Source organism: Littorina saxatilis, linkage group LG9 (genome assembly GCF_037325665.1).
Source record: "Littorina saxatilis isolate snail1 linkage group LG9, US_GU_Lsax_2.0, whole genome shotgun sequence".
NCBI classification, from domain to species: Eukaryota; Metazoa; Mollusca; class Gastropoda; order Littorinimorpha; family Littorinidae; genus Littorina; species Littorina saxatilis.
The window spans coordinates 39,413,838-39,441,117 of NC_090253.1; the positions used below are offsets into that span (position 1 = coordinate 39,413,838).

Below are 27,280 nucleotides of genomic sequence, written 5' to 3' on the forward strand. Positions count from 1 at the left end.
CCAGCCAATGACTCATTCATTAATTGATTCATGAATTCCTTCTTTTGTTTGTTTGTTTGTTTGTTCATTCATAGATCTCTTGGTTCATTCATTAATTCATTCAGTTGTTAATTCATTGATTCATGCATCTGTTTCTGAGAAGAAAAATGTCTGAGTAATACTGCAACTTTTATTGATATGACAAAACAGGCACAGCGGGGTGCACAGCTTATTCTTGACACATACCGTGTCAGAATTATTCATTCATGCATTTATTCATTCATTCACCTGTCTGTTTTTGACTCACCTGAGCAGTCAGAAGAGTCTAAGTAATGACCCGTTTTAGGTTTTGTGTTGTTGTCGATGATTTTTTGTTCTTTGAGTAGTATTTTTTTTTTAATATCAGACAGGTGGAGATACATAATACTCTAAATGTTACCCTTGGTGTTTTCAGGACTGCAACGGTGTACAAAACCCTGGACCCGCTGTGGGGAGAGGAATTTATTCTGCACATGCCCAGCGGCTTCCACAACCTCAGCCTTTATATCTACGATGCCGACAAAGTCAGGTAACACTCTAAGCTGGCATTAAGCTGCCTGGCAAAATAATCAATATTTGGGAATAAAGAAGCAAAAAGTAGGGCATCGCTTTGAGAGAGTTATTGTAAACCTCATGAGACTGTGGAATGGGAGCTCAGAAATGCAGGAAAAACAAGGAGAATGTGTCATAATGTAAATGTAACGAGCAGGGGTGTTGTTAATTGGCCTCCACAGTTAGCAGACGTCAAAACTTCTTTGAAACCGCTGAAAATGATGCCGTCATTTTGGCGGAGCTACCAAACTTTCAACAGTGGGAGACAGGGTGATGCCTAGGTTTTTGGTTTGTGCTTCTTCGTCTTATTATTCTGCGTTTATGGGATGCAACTTCCATGTACACTCATAGACATGAGTCAGGGCTTTTCACGTGAATGACTATTTTTCTCCGCCCTTTTGGCAGCCATACTCCGATTCCAGGGGATGTATGCTGATCGAGAGTTTTCCTGTTTTCATAACCCACTAAACTCTGACATGGGTTACAGGATCTTTTTCTTGCTTACCTGGTCTTGTGCTTGCGTGTGCACACAAAGAGAGCTAAGGCACTAGCAGTAGCAGGTCTGCACATGAGTTGACCTGGGAGATTGGACAAAATCTTCACCCTTAACCCACCAGGAACGGCCAGGATTTGAACCCCGAACCTTCCACAAGGAAGGCCAACGTCCTTACAACCAGACCATGCCCCTGTCTGCCTTGTGTTTCACCGCTTCAGATTTCGTACAGTCAAACCTGTCTATAACAACTACCAAAGGGACAGATCATAAGTGGTCATTATAGAAAGAGGCTGGTCATTAATTATGGAAATGAGAATTATATATACTGTTCAAAAAAAGAAACGCATAGCTTGTAATATTTGGTTAATTTAGTTATATGGCTACAAGGATATCCACCAAACTGCAGAAAATGTTTATCTGGTCGTCGACCTTTCGTCCATTGCCACAAGTGAGCTCTGCACGTGACGCATGCGTTATCAGTGGCTACAATGTCAAAATTGCTCATTTGGCATGACCACTCGTCATGCTTCAGTGTAATCTCGTGAAACTCGGGGAATATTGAGCTCTCACCATGTCTTCCAAAACCCATAAAAGCGGATTGTTCGCCACAAAGAAATCAGACGACAATTCAGCGACGAAAGATGGCCCGATTGAGCAGAGAAGACCGCCAAATTGCATTGGGTCGTTTACAAGCAGGCCAAAGTCAAAGTGCAATCGCCAGGCACTTCCACGTGTCCCAGAGCACCATCAGTAGACTGTGGGTCAGGTTTCAAGCCACTGGCTCCGTTGCTGACTTGCCACGAGCGGGAAGACCAAGGGCGACAGCTGCTGCTCACGACCGCTTCATACGGCTCCGCCACCTCCGGAATCGTTTCCTGTCGGCCTCATCTTCTGTCCAGGCTCTCCCCGGGCCACACCGATTATCGGACCAGACCGTGCGGAACCGCCTGCATGAAGCTGGTTTGAGAGCTCGCAGACCTCACAGAGGAGCTGTCCTCACCCGCCGCCATCGCCAGAACCGAGTGCAGTGGGGCAACCAGCACCTTCGCTGGACCGTCCGGAATCACTGGAGACACGTGTGGTTCAGCGACGAGTCCTACTTCCTGCTCCAGCGACATGATGGTCGGAGGAGGGTCTACCGGAGAGTAAACGAACGTTACGCGCCCAACTGTGTGGATGAGGCACCCGTTCATGGTGGTGGAGGCGTCATGGTGTGGGGGGCGATCAATACCGCTGGAAGGAGCACCCTGGTGCACGTCCAAGGGCGCATAACTGCCCAGCGATACGTGGAGGAAATTCTGCGCCCACATGCCCTTCCTCTTCTGGCTGACCAGGATGCCATATTCCAGCAGGACAACGCTCGCCCGCACACAGCACGACTCACCACCCAGTTCCTCACCGACCACCATGTCCAGGTGCTTCCCTGGCCATCCATGTCGCCAGACATGAACCCGATAGAACACCTCTGGAATGAATTGGACAGACGTGTGCGCAGGGGAGAAGAAGCGCCGGCAAATCACCGCGATCTATTGCAGGCACTTCAGGAGGAGTGGGACACCATCCCACAGCAAGATATCCGGCATCTGATCCAGTCCATGCCCAGAAGGTGCCGGGCAGTTGTTGCTGCTCAAGGCAGTCACACCCCCTACTGACTTGACAGCCTCGGCACCCAATCGTATTGATTGACTGATTGATTTGAAGATGCAAATGAACTGTGTGTGCATTCAACTGTGTCCATACCAAATTTCAAACAAATAATCTAAATATTGGATTTTCTGTTAATTTTTTCGAAAAATAAAACAAATTTGGCAAGTAGCAACTATGCGTTTCTTTTTTTGAACAGTATATATAGAAATCCATGGGTGGGATTCTTCCGGTATATGCCGGAAATCCGGATTCGTAATGTCTGTGGTGACGTTTTTGTTGTTGTTAATTATATTAATCCTTTAGCGTCTGGGTCCCCCCGGACCCCAGGACCCCCCCTTAAAATTCTTGAAGATTCATGACATTTTTCAGTCCCACCCTGAAATCTGAAAACAAACCTCATCGGGAGATCCTGCTGCGACGGGCGCAGTGGCGTGGTGGTAAGACGTCGGCCTCCTAATCGGGAGGTCGTGAGTTCGAATCCCGGTCGCTGCCGCCTGGTGGGTTAAGAGTGGAGACTTTTCCGATCTCCCAGGTCAACTTATGTGCAGACCTGCTAGTGACTTAACCCCCTTCGTGTGTACACGCAAGCACAAGACTAAGTGCGCACGGAAAAGATCCTGTAATCCATGTCAGAGTTCGGTGGGTTATAGAAACACAAACATACCCAGCATGCCTCCCTCGAAATCGGCGTATGCTGCCTGAATGGCGGGGTAAAAACGGTCATACACGTAAAATTCCACTCGTGCTTTGCTGAAAACATGAGTGAACGTGGGATTCTAAGCCCATGAATGAAGAAGAAGAAGGAGATCCTGCGGAGTGGTCGCTGTGGGCAGGTGGCTGTTATCGAGAGGTGGTCGCCATGGCAGATTTAACTGTAACAAGGTTCTTGACACAAATCAGCCTTAACAAAATTAAATAAGCCAAATCTTTTAAGGCTGTTTTGGCAAAATTGGAAAAGAAAAAAAATCCCAGCACCATCCCTTAAGGACTGACTTATATACCCAGGTATTAACCTTTTAACTACCATACCGCCCGATACCGCCCGTCTTCCGCCATTGCCGCTATTCCCATACCGCCCGATACCGCCCCTCGCCGGTGTAGCGTCTGTTTCGGTTGTTTGCGGTTGTTGTGCGCGAGCAGTAGTAATAAGACGGTTGCAAATGCATTGTGGGATTGTCTCACTTCCGCCTTGTTTTTTCCCCATGTGCTTTCGATCTCTGTGAGAGTTACAATCGATCTTTTTTCACCAAATCTTTTGGGCGCTTGGTGCCGACATGGATTCAGATGACAGTGATCCTGATTTCATGACTATGCTTGATTATCTCCACGAAAATAGACATCAATTAGAAGATTCTGGCTTCGACATCAGCATTTCTGTGAACACTGCTGATCTGACCTACTTTGATTGTTCAATGAATATCAACAAGTGACAGCGAAACGGATGATATACCGGAGCAACAAGTAAGCGTAATTGTTTCAACTTTATTGACAGGTAAACAGGTACATAAATCATGATAACACTGCGACATACATACCACCAAGAAGAAGAACACACACTCTTTGAAGTTTGATCCCTATCCAATAACATACCAATTTTTTTTTATCAATCTGACAAAGAGAAACTGAGTAATAATAATTTAAACACGCATACCCGTTTTTGACCGTCTCTGCTCAAAATAACTTGGGAGCTGAGGGATTCTACAGAACAATAAACTTGGTAGTTAAAAGGTTAAGAGAGACTTTGACAGTCAGCGTAAAGCTTATCAACACGCATCGTCTCGGATACAGAGACAGACAGACTGACAGTGACAGAATCAAAAACCAAGAATAGTAGTAGTTTATGGAATTGCTCCAGATCTTTAAAGTGGGGAAACCAGATACACAACATAATGATGATAAAAAGATGAACAGTTGGCTTCTATTGTTGAATTTTCTTCTTTTAAGGCGGAAAGTAATTTGTTCCAGTATGTTTTCCTTTCTATGGAAACGTCTTGTCTTTTAAAGTAGTTATTTGTACACGTCTGCAAAACTAATGTTCTTTTTCAAACTTCCGACTTTGAATTTAGCATGTGTGACGAGATGATATAGAAAAATTAGATTTAAAACTATTAAACCTGTTTTTTAGAACAGCTTTGTGCCTTTTTTCATGAGAAATTCTGCTATGCACAGTGCCAACATAAAAGGCATAGATTTTTCTTCACTCTTCATAGATGTGCTATTGAAAGCCACAGGAGCTTGTATCCAACCGCCGGTCGATCATTATTTACTCCTGCATGCTTACCCTTACTACTACTATTCAGTAGTGAATAGTAGTAGTAAGGAAACTATAGGGATGAAGGAGTAAATAATGATTGACCGGCGCTTTGATACAAGCTCCTGTGTTGAAAGCTTAACAATGAAGTCTTTTGGTTTTATCCTTCTTGTAATGTTGCACAACACTTTTTATTCACAACATTATGAGAATCGTTTTGAAAATTCACACTTCTTGTGTCTATATTGTTGTGTGTCACCACTATCCCAATAACTCGCACATTTGCATTTTTGTGTTCTTAAAAACACTGTGTTGCAAGTTGAGAAATATAGAGTAAATTGTTGTTCAGATCTGATTCTGTCAGATGAGGAAGATTATGATTTGAATGTGGGCGAAAGTACTCTTTCCAAAGTATGGTAATTATGTAATCATGACATGCCTTGATGTGAGGTGTTTAAAACAAAAATTGCAAGAAAAGGTGACATAGTCTTTAACTCCATGTCATCACAAGTCAGGAATTAAATAATTGAATGAGACAGATAAATTCCTTGTGATTTTTGTGTGAACATGAAGTTTGCAAATATACTAAAAACCTGAATGGGAAACATGGGAAATCTGATCAAAATGTTACATGTATTGTAAAAGTGCTCCAAAGCTTCAAAATCAGCAAGATTTCCGCCATGTTTTGAGGAAACTAACAATTATTTCTGCTTCTTGTTTGCAGCAGGTAGGTTGTTCTTATAATGCATAGCTTCTGGACAAGTTCTCTTTCTTTTCTGTTTTTATTTGAATTTGTTGCTGATCTTATATACTGTATCTGCTTGTAGAGAAAATCACCTTGTATAGTCTTTTCCTCTTTAGAAATAGTGAGAGAAAAAAGTTTACATTGATGAATTAGTGAGAGGCAAGCAAAAGTTGATTTAATTCCACTCTTAAATATAGCATATGGCTTCTTTTCTTTAAACATGAGAGAGTATTTGGTGAGAGTTGAGTAAGGTGAGATTTGTTATACCAATAACAAGGTTTATGTGGAGATTTGTTTGAATTTCATCAGCTTGTTACCAGTGGCTAACAGTGCCAAAAAATGGCAGTAAGAACCATATAATGGTAAGTATGTAGATGATGAAAAAATGTGTTAGTCAGTTTGAGTAGGGTTTTCTGGAACTACATGTAAATTGATTGTTGTTTAGTATACGGGTCGCAGGTAATGAAAAGGACTAATTTGATTGTTGTTTATAACAGAAAGTTTCAAGCATGTGTTTTATATGTTGGTCTGTTTTGTTAATTGTTAAAGTAACTAATTTCATTAAAGAACTATATGCTTTAAGACACAAGTACAACATTTGTCTCTACATTTCTTTCCTTTGGGTTTCTCGATCATCTTAAAGTCTAACCTATTGAATTATCATTTCTTTGGTCCTTTCTTTGACACGTACATTTTATTTTTAAATCGAGGTGAATTTGGGTGCTGGTCACTTTTTCCTCTTTGATTCTGGTTAGTTTTACATTTCTCTTCTTATTTAAGTTGTAAATCCTAAGCAGTTTGCACATTTAGAATTTATTATTCATGCATGTTAAATGTTCACATACAGTGGAACCCCCCTGTTAAGACTTCCTCCGTTTAAAGACCCTGCTTTCTCAGACTTTCTGTTTATAACCTCTGTAAATTTACCCCCATTTTAAGACTCCTGTTTAGAACGCTCAAAAGAAATAACGGTTTTAGGCGTGACGAAAAAAAGAACAGGGCCGGAGTACGATGATAAATACATGTAGAAGATTTATTTTACAACCATTTGAAAAAACATACATCCCCGGTGGCAACTCGCATAACGAAATCGTTGTTTCATGTTTTGAACTTGCCAGTGTTACAGCTCAGAGCAGAGCTAGTACATCCCGCACTTCACTTTGTGTACATCACGTGACCACCCAAACATCCGCACAACGCAACATTTTCACAAGAAAAACATCTTTATTTGTTTGCTTTGTCTTTATTACACATTTCTATCTACATTTACCACTGAAACACCAAATTGTATACTTTATTTTGCAAGTGAATCGTTATCATACAAAATAACGTTATCACTAGACGAACAAAGGGAAGACACTCTATCAGGCCATTATGCAAAGTTTCTCAGAGATCGTCTGCTTCTCAACTGTTTCGCGCGGCTTCAACCTGCAACATAGTCGTTTTTATTTGGAATGTGACGTCCTGTTCTTCGTCAGTCACGCCTATCTCGAAAACTAAGCGTCGCACAAAACCAGCGCCCTTCCATCGTTAAGACCTGATTTTCTCAGACTTTTGGAGGTCCTATAAGGGGGGGTTCCACTGTATGTCAAGCTGCTACTCCCTCAGATTTCTTTGAGTTATAAATATCCATATGTCACAACCCAGCACACTGCAAGCACCTGTTACACTTTATGTAACACAGTAATTTTTTTTTTAATGAAAGTAGCATGTGTATTAGATTGTGTTTGTTTTGTTGTTGTAGACCTGTCATTTGGCTTGTACAAAAAAAATCTTGCACAAATATAATCCTACAAGGCCAACACAGTGGAATCCTGTTTCGAATAAACCTTTTCAACATAACTTTGCAGTGGAACCCCCCTTTTAAGACTCCCCCGATTTAAGACCTTGTTTTCTCAGAACTTCTGTTCACAACCTCTGTAAATTTACCCCCATTTTAAGACTCCCTCCTTTTTAAAACCTTGTTTTCTCTGATTTTCTGTTCATAACCTCTGTAAATTTACCCCGATTTTAAGACTCCCTCCTTTTTAAGATCCTGTTTTCTCAGAATTCCTGTTCATACCCTCTGTAAATTTACCCCCATTTTAAGACTCCCTCCTTTTTAAAACCTTGTTTTCTCTGATTTTCTGTTCATAACCTCTGTAAATTTACCCCGATTTTAAGACTCCCTCTTTTTTAAAGGCCTGATTTTCGCAGATTTTTGGAAGTCTTAAAAGGGGGGTTCCACTGTATCTCTAAAGTGTGAGAGTCATAAACTGCCACGGAATTGGTTCATCTCTAAACAGAATTTTCTAGTGAAATGGTGTGCCAGAAATGGATTTCACTGTGTTGAGTTTGTTTTAGCTATGCCACATATTTTATGTGTTTATGTAGCTTGCACATCAAGGTCTTTGTTTGATTTTGAGTTATTTTACAAATCTTGAAAATATCAGTCTCAAGCTCCAGTCCCTAAAAAAACCACCACCGCAATAATCATATGATATACATGTCGGAACAAATAGTCGCTGTGGTAGCTAGATCAACCAAATTAGCAGGAGTTGTGAGAATTTGTTGTCCAGCTTATTTCTTGTTTAGATTTTGGTTAGGTCATTTATTTGGGGTAATGTAGTTAAAATGACAGTAGATTTTGATTTACATGTGCAATCATATTTTTTGTTGTAAACTTTTTATTTATCTTGTGCTTTGAAGGGGTTAGAAGAATTGTTTCTCCTTTTTGTGTGAAAAAAAGTTAAATGAAAGTTTTGCTACTGGTTGTGGTTTTTTATTTCAAATTTCTTTTAATTTTTCATCTTGAACATTTTCAAAATACTATTAGTGAATACTGCTGGTAGGGGGAAGAAGTGTGTGCAGGGGCGGATCAGTTGCTTTGTAAGGGGGGGGGGGGGGGCACTTTGAATCGAAAGTGAATGTGATGGGCCCGAATTTGCTAGGGGGGTCTGGGGGCATGCCCCCCCGGAAAATTTTTTTGCCCAAAGAAGCAAAATGGTGCCATCTGGTGCCATTTGAACTTAGAAATAGTCATAGAATCAGCATAGAAAAATCTTTTTTTTTTCTTCTTCTTTTTTTTTTTTCTTCTTCTTTTTTTTTCTTTTTTTTCGGGGGGGGGGGGCACGTGCCCCCTGTGCCCCCCCCCCTCGTCCGCCCCTGGTGTGTGTGTGTGTGTGTGTGTGTGTGTGTGTGTATGTCTACATGCATGAAAACAGATTTTGTGAGGAAAGAAGACAGTCTTTTGTAGTTTGTGGATTTTATAGACGTTTCCCGATCACTCACAGGTTGGGTTAGATATATGGCTGCAAAAAGGAATAGAATTGCGCTTGAAGGGGTGGAAAACGCTACACTGTATATGTACACTTGTGGCAGCTGATCATTGCAAATAAAACATTGGATCTATTTGCATGAGTGCAAGGAGGTTTGGGTTGATATTGCATGCCGTAAGAATGGATTCGGAATAGATGATTTTCGGAAATAACTCTTGTCAGGTTTGTTGCATTGGTTCTGAAAGAGTGAGTACCCTTGCATTTGCGCAGACAAACATTGCCATGTACTTCCTGTACACGTGTTCGAGACACAGTACCCTCTCGCTAGTGACTACATCATTTGGCCTATAATGTCACGTGGGAAATAGTGTCACGCGGGGAAACTTTTCCACATTACAGGCTAGTCACTAGCGAGAGGGCGCGTCTCAAACATGTGTAGTACAGGAAGCACATGGCAATGTTTGTCTGCGCAAAAGCAAGGGTACTCACTCTTCCACAACCCATACAAACCCGACAGAGTTATTTCCGAAATGCGTCTATTGTTCACAGTTTGGAGTTTTTGTGTGTGTATTATTATAAGTTGGTAATTTAAGTTTGCCAAGAGTTGTATCAGTTGAACTTTCAATGTTATTACATTGTATTTTCATTATTATTTTTGTGACTGGCGCTATTCATGTTGATGCAATTGTATTTTTGTTTGGACCCTTTTTGTTTCTTTGTTTTTACATTTAGTCAAGTTTTGACTAAATGTTTTAACATAGAGGGGGGAATCGAGACGAGGGTCGTGGTGTATGTGTGTGTCTGTCTGTCTGTGTGTGTGTGTAGAGCGATTCAGACTAAACTACTGGACCGATCTTCATGAAATTTGACATGAGAGTTCCTGGGAATGATATCCCCGGACGTTTTTTTTATTTTTTCGATAAATGTCTGATGACGTCATATCCGGCTTTTTGCAAAAGTTGAGGCGGCACTGGCCACCGTCACACCCTCATTTTTCAATCAAATTGATTGAAATTTTGGCAAAGCAATCTTCGACGAAGGCCGGACTTTGGTATTGCATTTCGGCTTGGAGGCTTAAAATTTAATTAATGACTTTGGTCATTAAAAATCTGAAAATTGTAATTAAAATTATTTTTTTATAAAACGATCCAAAAATACGTTTATCATATTCTTCATCATTTTCTGATTCCAAAAACATATAATTATGTTATATTCGGATTAAAAACAAGCTCTGAAAATTAAAAATATAAAAATTATGATTAAAATTAAATTTCCGAAATCGATTTAAAAACAATGTCATCTTATTCCTTGTCCGTTCCTGATTCGAAAAACATATAGATATGATATGTTTGGATTAAAAACATGTTCAGAGAGTTAAAAAGAATAGAGATATAGAAAAGCGGGCTATCCTCCTCAGCGCAACCGCTACCGTGCTTTTCTGTATTGTTAATTTCACTGCCTTTGCCACGAGCGGTGGACAGACGATGCTACGACTGTACGGTCTTGCGGAAAAAATGCAATGCGTTCAGTTTCATTCTGTGAGTTCGACTGAGCTTGACTAAATGTTGTATTATCGCCTTACGCGACTTGTTGGTTTGTCTGTTTGTTTCATTGTTGAGGTTACAAATTATAGATTTTGTTTTGTTTGTTAATTTTGGGTAATCCTATTATCTTTTTTCTTACATGTTTGTCACTGTTTTTTGCGACACTTTTCAAAGAAACATGGTTATTATTGTTTAAATGTCTACAGTATTAATTACTTTTTTAGGTTGGGATATATACTTTTGGTAGAAAGGCGGAATATTTAGCATTTTTCTGAAGCTTTTTGAAACGTCATTGACTCATTCGTTGATGTCGCTTAACCCCTTCACTGCCACAGTATAACAGCATTATCCGAACGGTCTATGGGAAAGAACTGTGTTTAGAACCCCTACAAGTACTTGGACAGTGGTTACCTCCCATTTAGTTTTCAGAAATGTCCTGAAATGTTGTTGACACAAATCCTACGTATGAGATACGGTTATGGGCGTAGGACAAACCGAAAATGACCACGTATTACATACGGGGTGGGCAGTGAAGGGGTTAAATGTTTCAAATTACCTCTTTGGAATGTTACACTATTGTGTTTCAGACAAGGGTGTATGGAAGGTAGGGGTTTCTAGTGAAGCGTTCAAGGCGTTTTGTGTGAACTTATCTATTAGGCACACACAAAAAATAGGTGTGGTTAAGGTAACATAGCCCAAAAAAATAGGGTAGGAAGGAAGGCAATCACTTTTTTTTATTTTACTTTTTTTTTCTAATGTGTACAAATTAAACCTACTTGACAGGGAAATAAGTGTGCGACTCGAGCGCTGTCGCTTTCATTGCGTTTTCTGCACTTTTTTGTTTTTGTTTTTTGTTTGTTGACAAATGTAATAAAAAGTTATAGGGTCAGCCCCTAAAAATAGGGTAGGTCGGGTTACCGTAACCACACCTATTTTTTTTTTAGGCCTTACTCTTTATTTTAAGAGAATGATGAGTAAGGCCACACATATTATACGTTTCCTGAATGTATACATCCTTGGCAATGGACAGTGATACAGAAAATGTTGACTCATGTTTGTGGCACAAGGAAGGTTTTACAGTGGAACCCCCCTTTTAAGATCTCCAAAAATCTCAGAAATGTACAGAAACTATGAAAAAAAATTTGAAAAACCAAGGTCTTAGAAAGGAGGAAGTTGTAAATTCAGAGGTCTAAACTAGGGGTTCCACTGTAACTGGAATTGTCCTAATTAGCTGATTGAGTTGGGTTTTTTCTTTTGTATTTGTACAGCGGAGATGACATCATTGGTACGGTGTCTGTCACAAAGGCGATGATGAACGATGAGCGTAACGCCAAAGGTACGTTTTTCTAATGAAGAACTGAAATTAGCTATTCTGTTGGGTTATAAAAAGTGCAAAAGAGATAGACTGCTGACGTTTCCAAATCAAGAATAGTATAAAACAAGAGGATTTAATTTATGAACTGTTCATTGAATGACAATAGAAAACAAATCAAAGTTCTTTGATCTGTGAGTCTTTAAAGTGAACAAATTGATAGATAATGATGAGAAAATAAAGATTTAGCTTAGGCTTTGCTTGCTCTGTTTCAAAAGATCATAGCAGTAAAGGATGTAACAGTCTGTCTTCGTGTACCTTGAGAGTTGTGCAAAGATCATCATCCTCATCATCATGGCTTGGCTTCATGAACAAAGATCTAAAGACTATGAAAGGGTATGTAGATCCATGTCGTCTCCAAGCAAGCTTGTGACTGACGAGGCCAATTTGCAGAGAGTAACGAACTTAACTAGGTGTTTGCTAGTTTGTGTAGCCTTTATTTCTTTTCACTTCAGTATCTCGACTATGAAAACAATGGCTGTGCATGAGTTTTAAACGCTGACAGTAGCTTATAGCTTTGTTTATAATAGCTTGTAAGATCTTAAGTGAATGATAATATTGTGATTTTGGTGTGTGTATGACAGGTCTGGAAAACTGGTTCCCCCTGCAGAAGGCCAACAAGGACCTTGAGATACAGGGAGAGATTCTGCTGGAGTATGACATCCGTACATCCGAGGCTACCGGACAATCACGTCTCTTTGTTACTGTGTTGGAGGGAAGGTCTGTCAGAGTGTTTGTGTTTTGGGGGAGGGGGGGTGGGGGGGTGAGGGGGTGAGGGTGAGTTGTTGATGAAGGAACAGGGAGAGATTCTGCTGGAGTACGGCATCTGTACGTCCGAGGATAGCCGGACAATCACATCTCTTTGTTACGGTGTTGGAGGGAAGGTCTGTCAGAGTGTTTGTGTTTTGGGTGACGGGGGGGTGAGGGGGAGTTGTTGATGAAGGAACAGGGAGAGATTCTGCTGGATTATGACATCCGTACGTCCGAGGCCACCGGACAATCACGTCTCTTGGTCACTGTGTTGGAGGGAAGGTCTGTCAGAGTGTTTGGGCTTTGGGTGAAGGGGGTGGGGGGTGAGGGGGGGGGACAGGGAGAGTGGTGAGGGGGGGATGTTGATGAAGATACAGGGAGAGATTGCGCTGGAGTACGGCATCCGTATGTCCGAAGCCACCGGACAATCACATCTCTTTGTTTCTGTGTTAAAAGGAAGGTCTGTCAGAGTGTTTGGGTGAGGGGGCAAGAGAGTGGTGAAAGGAGGCGGGGGGGGGGGGGGGGTTAATTATGGAGATACAGGGAGAGATTCTGCTGGTGTACGGCATCTGTAGGTCCGAAGCCACCGCAACATGCTCATGTGTAAATAAAAAACAAACTTCAATCCCCCCCAAAAAGGGTTGAGAAAGATACTGACCTACCTACCCTAATTTTGTGGGTCTCGTCATTGGAAACAAAATGTTGTGTGTGTGTGTGTGTGTGTGCGTGTGCGTGTGCGTGTGTGTGTGTGCCTAATAATCAGCTATTGTTGTAATTGCTTCTTACCAGGGATCTGGCTCCAAAAGATAAGACGGGATACTCAGACCCTTACGTCAGTGTCACCTGCTTTGATGAGACCAAGACCACATCGGTAGGATGTTTATTTATTTTCATAACCTGTAGAATCTGTTATTTCTGTCTTTGAGATGCCAGTTCTAGATTTTGAGTTCTGGATATAACGTATGCTTGGTATCATATCTTATCTGTATTTTTATCTAAATAAATCGCATAAAAAAATTAAAAAAATTAAAAAAAAAAATTAAAAATTTCAAAAAATCAAAAAAAATCCCTGCGCTTAGAACTGTACCCATGGAATACACGTGATATAAGCCTCATATTGATTGATTGATTGATCTTTGATATGCCAGTTCTAGATTTTTGAGTTCTGGATATAACATATGCTTGGTATCATATCTTATCTTTATTTCTATCTTCGAGATGCCACTTCTAGAATTTGAGTTCTGGAAATAATGTATGCTTTAACGTTTGCCCTGCTATTGGCTTTATTTTGTTTCTTATATTTCTCCTTATATATCTGTGGTAGACCAAAATTGTAGCATAGGTGTGTCGTTACAGTGGTTTTCTCAGGGAAGGATGGGTAAATGACCAGGAAAGTGTTCAGCTCTAAAATTGAAACATTTTCTTTCAGGTACGCTAGTTTACACAGACAAACCTTGAGACTTGTGAAGATGCTTTGAACTTGACAAAACTTTATATGGTCCAAAGTCAGTGCATTATCAGTACAATAAAAACTCCCTTGTTTTACTCCAGAATTGAAAGCAAGTTCTTAGAATTCTAGCACCTAAAAATTGAATTAGGTTCTTCTAACATCGGTGTAATCATTTTATGCACTCCCGTTGGGTCCAAAGCATTAGATAAGTCATTATTAATGCTTGTGTGCAGAATGTGAAAAAGACCAGGTTTCCAGAGTGGAACGAGACCCTGGAATTCCTGTTGCCGGAGGATACCACCTACAACAACCTGTCCGTCATAGTGTCCGTCTGGGACAAGGACAAACTAAGCAGTGATGATTTTATGGGACAGGTGAGACGTGGGATAGGTATCTCGATCTTGACAGAAAATGGTAAGGGGTAGGCGTACGTTTTACCATTTGGGGCGGGGATATGGCTCAGTAGGTAGCGGTGCTGGTTTCAAAACCTGAGGTCGCTATCGGCGTGGGTTCGATCCCCACGTTCGGTGAGGGGTTTATTTTCCCTATTCAACTCTGTGCCGACTCTCCTCGGTGTCCGAACACCCCCGTGTGCACGCATGCGCACGATAAAGAACCCAAATTCACAGCAAAAGTCTCTGGGCTTGGAAACATGAATACACGCATGCAGAAGAAAAAAAATTAAAAAAATGAGTAGTGCTGTACAAGTCTTGTATGGCAGCTCGCTTTCCCCAGTGAGAAAGCAGCCTGGATTTCCTTGAGGGTAACCTCACAGGACTACATGAAAATTAATGTTCTCCTTATTCTTATCCTGCATAGTTTGCAGTGAGGGGTGCCACAGCTGTGATTAATTTGCATGCCAAAGGGAAGGCAGGTAGGATGTAGGGTAAAGCGTGCTTTTGTGAAGAGGAGGTAAAGGGAAGATGAAACTGAAAGCAGTGAGGTACATGTTACCTGAAATGATGGAAAGATATATTGCAATAGATACTGCACTTTGCGAAAACTGGATGCAATGGTATTGGTTTAATATTGACCAGCTAATGGGTCAGTTGACCTTATGAGTATCAGCCTTGTAAAAGAAACGGTATAGGCTGTGAAATGAGTGTGCTATGGAAATGGTAGGGTAGGAAAGATAGGAGTATAACAGGCAAAGCTTGAACGACATTTTTATGGTGGTCAACACCATGCAGCCAAGAAGAGGAGGACTATAGTGACGACTTCATGAGAAAAAAAGCACACACATATATAGATGAGGTTTCACATTAAATATAGGTTACACATTAAATATAGGTTACACATTAAATATAGGTTACAATAGGTTACACATTAAATATAGGTTACAGTGAAACACCCCTTGGAAGACCTCCAAAATTCTGAGAAAACTGGGTTTTAAAATGGAGGGAGTCTTAAAGGTGGTCGTCTACATTTTTGCTTTTTTTCAATAATCTTATGGTTAGATTTCGCTAAAAAGTTATGTCAGATGATGAATGAACCATGGGGAAAAAAGTTATAGAAAAAAAATATATGTAAAAAAAGATTTTATTTTGGGGTAGCGTGACTCACGCTTCCAATATTTTGTTTTCTGTTTGCTGAGAACATGTGCTTTGCCTAAAAATACTGACCAATCAAATTCATGTCACTATGCTTATAGCCACGCCCAAACAAGTGCAGCAACAGTTTGACACTGGAGCGCTGTCCACGCTTTTTTTTAAACGCACGAAATGCACGGGATTTGAGAGGAGTTTTGCGCTTGGCATTTTCCAAATAAGGATATCCTACTATGAGTACTACGCTGGAATACTACAATGAATTTTCAAACGGCTACACTGGCTTCGTCTTTCCTGATCGAAAGGGGGTGTATTGTTGATAATTGTAGATAATAGACTCTGCATTTTAATGGTCAAATGGCGATTTTGGTATAAAAATGTACCGTACACAAGGACCTTTAAAATGGGAGTAAATTTAGAGAGGTTGTGAACAGAAAATCTGAGAAAACGGTCTTAGAAGGGAGGGAGTTTTAAATTGGGGGGTCTCAGTTCCACTGTATTTAATTTCCCTCCCGTTTTCAGATCCACCTCAGTGCGGACGACGTGACACACGGCACTGTGAGGAAATGGCATGCTGTGGCCAGACGACCGCACTTTGACGCTCTCTCTGTCAGAAGAGGAAGGTTAGGATCGATTTGAAGACTTTTTATCCTTATCTGACTTCTTTTTTTGTTTGTTCATGGGCTGAAACTCCCACGGTACACTTGTTCTTTGCACGAGTTGGTTTTTACGTGTATGACCGTTTTTACCCTGCCATTTAGGCAGCCATACACCGTTTTCGGGGGATTCTTATCTTACAATTCTGAGAGAGACCAGCCATTTGATAACTATTTCATATCTACACATGTGTGTATGTCATGTAATGAAGATCAAGGGGTAAAAGAATAACCCTGACACATGCAAGCACACCCTGGTGGTCTTCTTCTTCTTCTGCGTTCGTGGGCTGAAACTCATGTTTTTGCACGAGTGGAATTTTACGTGTATGACCGTTTTTACCCTGCCATGTAGGCAGTCATACGCCGCTTTCGGAGGAAGCATGCTGGGTATTTTTGTGTTTCTATAACCCACCAAACTCTGACATGGATTACAGGATCTTTTTCGTGCGCACTTGGTCTTGTGTTTGCGTGTACACAGGAAGGGGGATAAGCCACTAGCAGGTCTGCACATAAGTTGACCTGGGAGATCGGAAAAATCTCCACACTTAACCGCGGCCGGGATTTGAACCCTCGACCTTCCGATTAAGAGGCCGACGTCTTACCACCCCGCCACAGCGCCCGTCTACCCTGGTGGTGACGTTACAAGTAATTTTCCAGAGGCGAGGAGGAATGACATGTTGTTGTTTCTTTCTTCGTGTTTTGTTCCTGTGGCAAATTCGTCCAGTTTTTCTTTGGAACTGACAACATTTAGCTCAAATTTAACTAATTCAGTGATCAAACTTAACTGTGATAATGTTAACAAAGGTGAACTACTTTGGAGTTATTTAGTTTGGGTGTCAATACGGACGCATAATTGCCAAGTCGAGTGAAATGTTTTGACGTTCAAAAGTGAGTTTTTTTAATGTGCAAATATTGAGTTAGTTACACTCTGAGAGAAAATAGCTAAGGCTGTTTTCCTGAGCACACTATCGCAACATCAAGTGGCTAATCAGTGCAACAAAACGCAAAAGAGAAACCTAACTAACTACTGGTGTCAAGAACATTGTGCAGATTATACTATAGTAGAGTTGCTGATTCAAACTTAATCATGTTTTATTGTTCCAGTCGTGTGGAGCGTGGCAAGATTCGTCTGAAGCTACAGCTGCTAGAGGAGACGGTGCTGCCATCTTCCTGTTACGAGCCCATTGAAACGCTCTTCCTTGATGCCCCCAATGAACAAAAAGTATTTACTGGCTGTCCCAGCAGGCCTTTTCTCTTCTCTAGACTGTGTTTTGTATTTTTTCATTGCAAACATTTTTTGCTGATTATCGTTAATAATAATAAAAATCAATCAATCAATCAATATGAGGCTTATATCGCGCGTATTCCGTGGGTACAGTTCTAAGCGCAGGGATTTTATTTTTTTTATTTCTTTATTTTTATTTTATGCAATTTATATCGCGCACATATTCAAGGCGCAGGGATTTATTTATGCTATGATAACTATGATAATGAACACTTATTATCCCCCCCTCTGCTTCTTTCTCTCTGTAAACTTGTAGGGCTAGTTATTTTTCGGTAACTTACCCAACAACCAAAATCACTTACCCAACAACGGGCCTGAATCCTCGATAGCTCATGGGTAGAGACTGTACACATTGTGGATCTACTTTTTGCGACTCAAAAGTTCAGAACACTCTAATGTACAAAATATACCTTTCTGGAGCAAACAATACAACCATACCGCATTTAAACCAGCAACTACAGGCTTGAACACATGAATCTCAATATAAAATCCATGAGTTTGGTTGTTTTCTGAATTCAGATCTGCCGTGCACAATCGTTTATCGCTAGCAAGATTCCAAGGAAAAGTAACTCTCATACTTTGTCTAGCGACACGAGTAGTTCCCCTTCCAGATTTCGGCTGCATCGGCAAGACTGCAATCCGACGGTCAGTTTTCAACAATATTTCATTTTATAAACAGATCACACGCAATCAATTGCAAACATTTAATCAACTTGAAGAACATGCAGCGGTTTCATACACTATTTTGCCCCAGAAAACTAAACTTCATACAGTTTTTAGCGTTGGAACACGGGTGTAAAACTTCGTCTGCTAGTCACATTCGAGGAAAGAACATTTTCTGAGCGATACCAGAGGCATATGTCTCTGGCGATACCAAAACATGAACAGAACACACACTATCTGCCTTTACCGCCACAGCAGAATGACAACATAACTGTGTACTTGATTTTAGTTCAAAACATGGAAACTGACAAGAAGTGTTAACAAAATTGAATGATTTGCACGGAACTATACAACCGCGCATTAATCGATAGCCTGCGCAGGTAGACTGGTTGGGTGAATATGATTCGATCAAACTTTCGCACAAAAACTCCTCTTTTCTTTGAATAACTGAAGAAAGGAGGGATAAAGAGGTTACATACCTCGTCTCAGTGATTATCAAAAATAATGGTCTCAGTTCGCGGTCATGAAAAAGCTCGCTGAAGCTCGCATTTTTCATGATCCGCTAACTTCGACCATTATTTTTGATAATCACTGAGACTCGGCATGTAACCTCTACTTAATTGCCACTTCTCACAGGTGCTCACAGTTATGTATAATAGCATGCACACACGCACGCACGTGTTTATGTGGTTGCGTTTCTGTTTGATCTATTACTTAGAGATTAATTTACTTCCAACATAAAAAGTGCAGATATTTGTTGAGTTAATTCCTTCTTCGTTTTAGTTGATTCTTTTCCTCTCCTTTTCATTTTACTGTTGACTTTTTCTTTTGCTTTTTGATTTACTTTTCAATGTAGCCCTGAAGAAGCCTTCACAGGCAAAAACGTTGACAAAATTGTGCTGTCCTTGTCTTTGTGAATACAGATTTCTTTTGTGTTTTTTAACACGTGTTGTATATTTGTTTTCAGAACCCAGAGTTAGGCAGTCTGCTATGGGACCTGCTGGAGCAGGAGAGAATGATGGAACTGAGTCACATGGCCGCTGCCCTGGTCAGGTTCTACCTCGCCAAGGACACTGTCATCGAGTTCCTGGATAGACTGGTACAGCGAGACGTGGACAGAACAGGTGAGACGTGCACCTGTCCTAAAGCCTGTCCTTATTTAGGTGAAGTTGACTAAGCAAAGTATGCTTCGCCAGGGACCTATATTAGAGGGATAGGAAACTCCCCCGCCTCACGCGAAATGCGTGCTTACCGCGATGCGCGAGACGCGTCAGCTGACTAGTGCCAGAGGTCACAGACTTTGCGCATGGGAATTTACCGTCCAGTTTATTTCTGTTTACTGCGTTTTCACTTGGAATTCGACATCTCTTGTTCAAGGTGAGTGTTTATATTTATCAGGAGTCCAAGTTTTTGTTTTCTTTTTGTCATTCAACTCATGAAAACCGACGTAAGTTAGCATCAAAGTTGGCAGTCTGTCACGCCGCCGGTCACGGCTTTGAGAAAAAATGGCGTTTTCATGCACCAACACGCGATGGTTCCATTTTCATGATGAAATCATTCATTGTGGATTTTTTAAAGATCGGCAGAGGGGCAAGCATTCACTAACTTTGTAAGTAATAAAACTAATTTTGAAATTTTAACTGATTTACGCTAGTTGTTATTGTTGAAAGTAAAACTGAAAACGGTGTCCCGTGAAATTATTCAACAGGGCCGAAAAGTTTCAAAGTCCGATGTGCAAAAGTTGCATTTTGTGTCAAGAAAAATACATAAAAAGAAGCATTTGATTTTAAAGCTGCCCTGTGTGTGTTGTAATTTGTTTATGATAGTAATGCATGGCGGCGAACTTTGTAAACATGAAGTCCACGATGTATACTAAAAAGTCTGCTCAAGTCTCAGAATTAAAATGTTTTCAGCAGGGAAGCCTCGAAAATGCATCTTTTTTTGCTAATTTCCAAAACTTTTGCAATCAATATCTTCAACAGAAAAATTCAGAAAATTTCAGAAAAAATGTAATGGTGTTAATGATTATGTTTTTGAAAGCAAGGTGCATCCATTATTCCTTTCTTTTTCTTACTTTAATTAAATCATTGCATTAAAGTTGGGATATTTGGACATATTTGCAGATGATAACAGAATTTCAGTCCTAGTCTAAGAGCTATTGCTGCATGACTCTACCGACAATCAAAGAGTCAAATAAATAATAAAATATGTCATGTCATATATGAAAAGAAAGGGTTTTTCCTGTACAATTCATCTGCACATGTGTCATATCTGTACTGCTGCTTATCTGACTTTAATTTCATATAATAATGATAATTTAACAGATTTACAGTTACCTTAAAGTCAAAGCGTATACATTTTTTTTAAATTTTGTTAGTGGTGAGCTGTTAATTTTATACTTATAATAATAATTATTGTTTGCAAAGAGTGTTGCAACAAGGAATCAGAAACACATTTAATTGGTTATTTATGTAGGGGCATTTGTAATATGTTTATGTTGTCATTATTTTAATGATCTTCCAGATGGGGCGGAGGAAACGTGTTGGAATGCCTCGGAAAGGATCGAGATCCAAACAGGGTGCAGCATGCAGAAAGAATGCTGAAGAAAAGAATATGAAGACTGAGGAAGACAAGTTGTTGCAGTTTTGTACTCAGATCCAGTAAGTATTTTTCATAATTTTAATTTAAAATAATACACTATATTGTCAGCAGTTTTGAATGTAGAAGGGATGACCGAATTTAGGTATGTCAAGTACTCTAGCCTGGATTTATGATTTGTGAAGGGAAATGCAAAAAGGAGGGACTAACTACATATTTCTCCTGTTCCCAACTGTGAGACAGAGTTAAAAGCAAAGCCATACATGTATAATAACATAACACAATGACAACAGGGCCAAATAAATGTTCACAAGGCAGAGCCTTTTTCAGTTTTTGCCTTGAAAGGACCTACTAGTCTTTCTATAAACACATTTCCAAGGCTACTTATGTACTTGTTGTTGGAAATATCAAGTTAGATTAAATGACTATATTTTCTTTTTATTTGTCAGGCTTGACGAGGGTGCTCCAGCAGAACCTTGGGAGTGGGGTGATTTTCTGATTGAGGACTGCCCTGGGCCGATGTGTGCGGAGCTAACTGTTGATCGCGATTCATCAGGAACCGAAGATTTTAAAGATTAACTTAGTTTAACTGATGACAGGTGTTGTGTTTAATAAAAATTACTCAGAAAATTTTTGATTCTTTGCTTTGTTCTTATTTATTGTGTATGCAACAAAACAAAAAACCCACTAAAATAGGGAGAGGTGATAGAAAAGAAAGCACACATCATCACCTTCATACCAAAACTTGATAACACTGTATGACAGGAAACTAATTTATTCACACACAGAAAACCAAAGAGCAGGCAGATGAATGCAGTCACAATGAATGAAGTATACGTCACTATGCATATGAGCACAGTTTAAAATTCACACAAGCATCAGAATATTTGCAGTACCACAAAATGCACATGACAATGGAAAAGAAAACCATTATTCTGCTTCTGGACTTTTCACAGAGTTTGACAGGACAACATAACCAGTTCAGTTCCCAAATATAAATGCTTGCACTCCACACATCAGTTCACCTGTACCCATACACTGAAAGTACTGAGGAAAGAGATCAGTATGGACTGCCAATATGTCCAAAACATGCTAGCTATCTGAATACTGATTCAAGCTATGTCTACCAGATGCACATGCTGCATAAAGTGACTGAACATGAATACCTTCAGTCCTGAACCTAAGGAATATCATTCATAAGTTCATGGTACCTTGTTTACATCTGTGCACCCTGCATCTTTATTATTGACGCATGAGTGAAGCTTATAAAGTCTTAAATGTTTCATCATCTCATCCACATTGCCATCTCTTGAGACGATACTTGGCGCTATGGCAGTAAGAGATGATTTCTCTGAAGATATTAATATAGGCATCCTCTTCAATCCTTTTAATAGCGTTGATGAGCAGGTCTCTGAAGGTTGCATTGCTTAGGCGGGTGTTCCTCTCAGCGTCACAGCAGTCTCCCTCAACCAGTCCGTCTAAAACTGCAATTGCATCAGACTGGGCGTCACCGTTGTCAATTCAATGCTCACTGGCTGAAACAGAGAATGATAACGTACAACTTAATGAATGCAGTCAGGTAAATTTCAACATCAGGATACACAGCACAATTCATGTTTACTGCTCATCATGTAAAAACTAAAATGAACATGTTTTGTAAGTATGCAGGTTCCCAAACAGATGTCTACTATAACAGAAATCCCCATTCACAAATTCCTACTTCACTGCTTTCAGGAGATGCATTAATATGTTGGGCTTCAAGGTCCACTGATAACACGGTTTTACTGTGATTGGTATGTTGGTATTCCATGTAATACTATAATAAATTACATTTTTATTTTATTAGGGTAGGTGTTTCAGTTAGACTATATTATTATGATAATAGTTATGAAACACACACGCGCAGATATATATATATGGAATCTTACCTTTTAAATGTGGCTTGTTGTGCTTCTTGGTGACATGTCTTCTGAAACCGCTGATAGAGGCATAACTATATTAACTGTTGGTGCAATCGGGACACTTGAAATTCTTAGCAGACGAACGTTGACGCTTTGCACTTGCAGGAGACGGAAGAACCGTTTCGCTTGCGATTTCGTCACTTTCAGGTTCGGAACCGCTTTCACATCATCCTCCGTAAATTCTCCAAAAATGTACTCCAGTGGCAAGTCGTCCCACTTCAGAAAATCCTCTTTTGTCGACATCCTTTATCCCACAACAAGCGCTAAAATGTAAACAGGAAGCCGAACAGAATCGGTTAAGTTGTATCTCCGGCAGAGAAGAGCTCTGCAAGGGACGGTATTACACTACCGCGGACCGCCGCGGACAGTTCGTGGCATACGCAGTTACCTTTTCCTGCGGTAAGCGACCATCCTCGCAGGCGCAGTGAAGGAGTTTCCTATCTATCTAATATAGGTCTATGGCTTCGCGAAGTTGGTCCCATGGAGCTTTAGCACTGCGTTTTCGGTAAAAAGACTTGGCGAAGTCTTTGCGAAGTCAACTTCGGGCTCAATGGGGGACCGCCTATAGCGAGCAAGTGAAGAAATTTGATCTTGGATCTATACTCCATTGTTTTGCTGACATCTGACTTAGATTGATTGATTTTGCTGTTGTACAGTTGTTGTTTTATTTTGTATTTATTATATACAGATCATCTGGTATTCAGACTGACTGCACTTCTCTGACCATAGGTAGCACTCAGATTGTTTCCCAAACCACCGTTACGTAAGGACCCAGGTGTGTACCTGGACTCTGCTCTGTTCATGCAACAACACATTAGTTATGTCTGTAAATGTGTATTCTTTAAATTACATAAGATTTCCTCTGTAAGATCTTTCCTGACACTCCAAGCCACTGTTCAGCTTCATTAGTTTCTCTTTGATACAGACTCGACTTGACTACTGCAACGAATTGCTTGCTGGCCTCACCATTGAAGATTTTATCGCTTACAGAGAGTTCAGAATAGTGCTGCAAAGCTCATTCTTCAGAAGTCAATGAAAGACCATGTCACTCCCCTACTTACCATCCTGAACTGGGTTCTAGTGAAGTTAAGAATTGACTATAAGCTGGCTGTGTTAGGGTACATATGTTTAGAGAATTCTGACTGTCCCCCTATCTGTCCAATTCCCACAGTATCTATATATATGAGCCATCCAGTTCCTTCAGATCCTCTTCTGAAAAACTCCTTCGCATCCCAAAGACCAGGACCAAAACTTTTGGCGACAGATCTTTTAGGCATCAGATTCCAACCGTGCGAACACACTTCCAAATTCTATCTGTAATTCCACTTTTCTTCCTTTAAAACACAGCTCAAATCATACCTGTTTCGTAAAGCCTTTACATAACTATACCTCCAGTCCTCTCCACAACACTGTTTCAGCATTTGGCCTGTTCCTTGTATTGTTAATGAGAAAAGGATAGTAGACCTAAATAAAACCTACAATAACCTCGACAAAGAAGTCAATGGTGTTAAATATAAAAGTAAGTTAATTGTTGTGGAGCGGACGAATGAGATGATGTCAGTGGAATAAAATAGATTGCAGAACAAAAGTAATTGCTTCAAGTGCAGCTTTTGCTGCATGCATATGTTTGTACAAATTTACTGAATATTTTATCATGCTTTTGGCGACTTGTTTTTCAGATGATCCAAACACAATCTTCAGAGGAAACACACTGGGGACAAAATCGGTTGATCAGTATATGAAGGTGAGTATGTTCGGTAGTTCAGTGAAAGTGTGCTCTGTATGCCTCTATCAGTATCAAAAAAATGTCAGTGATGAAGCAACTTCACGTCTTAAAAGTGTATCACAGTGGTTCTCAGGGGAAGGCGGTTTTCTTTTTTTTCTTTTTCAATTTTAGTCCTGCATTTATTGATTAATTGATTGATTTTTTTATGTCTATTGTTGTATTTATACAGTCAAACCTTTCTATAACGAGCACCCAAGGGACAGATCAAAGGTGACCGGATCTGACAAAATGGTAGATAACCCGCGGGAACCTCTTTTGAGATACATTGAATATACCAATGTAGGTCAATTATGGGAGAATTGGGTTATTGGCATTTTGGGATAGTTTTGACACTTCTACACACATATTTGCCTGTTTTTGGATGTCAGTGGCTTATAAATGCCTGCAAATCGATATTTAATCAACCTACCATGCTCTAAATAAAGACAAAGGACGCTATAATTGACCGACTTTTCAACAAGAATGACAGCATATATCCTTTACAGAACCCCATCATGTCGTATAGCGTTCAAAAGGTCACTGTGTCTATTTTTAAACCAGCTTCTAGGTTAAATTATGTTGGCCAACCATGAAGTTTAACACGCAATTCCTCAAAATGGCCGCTATTAATACCCGTATTTCAAACTGCTCCTGAGTCTTCATTTTTGGGAGTATTGTTTTCATTCAAACATCACATGAAAGCTTGTTTTCTAAGCTTTCAGATGATATGTATATCTAAAAGTGGTCTTCATAGACAGGTGGTTGCTATGGACAGGTAAATATTATGTAAAAAACAACAACCAACCTCACCAGGAATTCTTTGGGGTGGTCGTAATGGGCAAGGGGACATTATCGAGAGGTGGTCGCCAGGGCAGGTTCGACTGTATATTTATTTATTTATCGATATTTACTTTCTTATTTATTTACACATCAATGGATGTATTTATTTTGTCCTCATTGTGCCTGTTTAGATTCTTGGCGTGCCTTACCTTCAAGAGACCCTTCAACCTGTCGTCGAGCGAATCTTCAACGAGAAAAAGACGGTGGAGCTGGACCCTAGCCGACTCAACAGTGTTCGCAGGTGGGTGAAAGAGAGGATTTCTTGTCGTGAATACAGGTGTATATAATGGTGTCATTGCTTGAAACATGCACTTTTCCTGAAGGCGTCACAACCATCTATGTGGTTGAGACAACACTGTAACATTTTCAGTTACAGGTCCCTGGTTACAGCAATGAATGTAACAGCATGTTACCCATGCATCCAGGTTAGAGAATGAATTAATCCTTATGATTGGCTCAATGGCCTAGTGGTTAGGACTTTGACCGTCTGTGTGGAAGATTCAGGGTTTGAATCGTTGCTGCGTCTAGTGGGTTAAAGTGGAAGATTTTTTCGATCTCCCAGGTCAACTTGTACGCAGACCTGCAAGTGCCTAATCCCCCTGCGATGTTCGCAAATAACTCTGTCAGGATGTCCAAGCGTTGTGGAAGAGTTGTGCCCCGCTCTAGTGATACCCGGTTACATCGAGCCAGCAATAAAATGTGGAGGACCAGTTAAAACCAGCGAATAACTGACTCTTATGTGTATGTTATGCGATATCCGCTTGATATTATGTCTTATTCTTTTGAAAAATGTACTGTGGACAGCATCATTTGATCTGTTCCTTTGTGACTCATGACTGTCATTTTCTCTCTATCACTGCAGACGTCACAGCCTTCACAGGGAGTCGGAGGAGAGTTGTATTCCTTGATGCGTCATTATTTGAGTTGCATGCTGTATATAAGGGTGTAGACAGCATCATTTGATCTGCGGGAACATGCCCCTGATGGTTTAACCGTGAGGGCATTAAACAACATTTATCATCATCATTTGATCGGTTCCTTTGTGACTCATGACTCATTTTCTCTCCGTCACCAGACGCCACAGCCTTCACAGGGAGTCGGAGGAGAGTTTCATTCACACCAGCCTGGAGGCGCTGGAGGGGTACATGGAAGACGTTGTGGACAACATCGTTCACTCCGTGCATTCCTGCCCTCTGGCGCTGCGCATCGTCTTGAGGAACATCTACCTCAAGGCCAGGCTCAAGTGGCCGCACAAAACGCATGAGGTGGGTGGATGTGGTTGTGGTGTGCAGTACTGCACTAAGTTTTTTTTTTGTTGTTGGTGGTAGTGGTGTTGGTGTTGTTGTTGTTGTTGTTGGGTTGATGTGGTTGTAGTGTGCAGTGTACTAAGTTTTTTGTTGTGAAGTGGGTTGTTGTTGTTAGTGTGCAGTGCACTAATGTTGTTGTTGTTGTTGTTGTTGTTGTTGTTAGTGTGCCATGCACTAAGGTTGTTGTGGTTGTTGTTGCAGTTGTCATCACCATTGTCATCCTTGTTATTGTTGTTATTGTGGTTTTGTTGTTGTTTTTGTTGTTGTTGTTGTTGTTGTGTTGTTGTTGTTGCGTTGTTGTTGTTGTTGTTGTTGTTGATGATGATGTTAAGGGTGTTAAGCATGAAGGGATGATGTTGTTGATTGTGGTTGCTGATTCAATTGAATTTTGCAGCGTGTGTGTCTGTATTTGTGTCCGTTTCTGGATGTGTGCATGGTTGCGTGTCTGTGTGTGTCTGTGTGTGTCTGTGTCTTTTTCTGTTGTTGTCAGTCTGCCAGAATATGTTTGTGTATAGGTGTACTTGTGCCTGCATGCACTTGTGTATGTGTGTGCGCATACGCACCCATGTGCATGTG

The 27,280-nt window shown here is 40.4% G+C and overlaps 1 protein-coding gene and 1 long non-coding RNA gene across 2 annotated transcripts in view; both read left to right on the forward strand.

Annotated features, from left to right (window-relative positions):
• The first annotated feature begins 254 nt into the window (after positions 1 to 254).
• LOC138976036 (rasGAP-activating-like protein 1) overlaps positions 255 to 27,280 on the forward strand; it is a 35,135-nt gene continuing 8,109 nt past the window's right edge. The window contains exons 1-11 of the mRNA XM_070348828.1: positions 255 to 547; positions 11,779 to 11,846; positions 12,467 to 12,602; positions 13,422 to 13,503; positions 14,316 to 14,456; positions 16,152 to 16,252; positions 17,390 to 17,507; positions 19,201 to 19,357; positions 24,472 to 24,536; positions 25,529 to 25,638; positions 26,473 to 26,662. Coding sequence (XP_070204929.1) covers positions 492 to 547; positions 11,779 to 11,846; positions 12,467 to 12,602; positions 13,422 to 13,503; positions 14,316 to 14,456; positions 16,152 to 16,252; positions 17,390 to 17,507; positions 19,201 to 19,357; positions 24,472 to 24,536; positions 25,529 to 25,638; positions 26,473 to 26,662 — 1,224 coding nt within the window. The 5' untranslated portion in view covers positions 255 to 491. The remainder of the gene's footprint in view (positions 548 to 11,778; positions 11,847 to 12,466; positions 12,603 to 13,421; positions 13,504 to 14,315; positions 14,457 to 16,151; positions 16,253 to 17,389; positions 17,508 to 19,200; positions 19,358 to 24,471; positions 24,537 to 25,528; positions 25,639 to 26,472; positions 26,663 to 27,280) is intronic.
• On the forward strand, positions 19,431 to 21,435 carry LOC138976035 (uncharacterized). Its single transcript, XR_011458850.1, has 3 exons — positions 19,431 to 19,610; positions 20,757 to 20,893; positions 21,281 to 21,435. It is a non-coding gene; the product is annotated as an uncharacterized lncRNA (long non-coding RNA).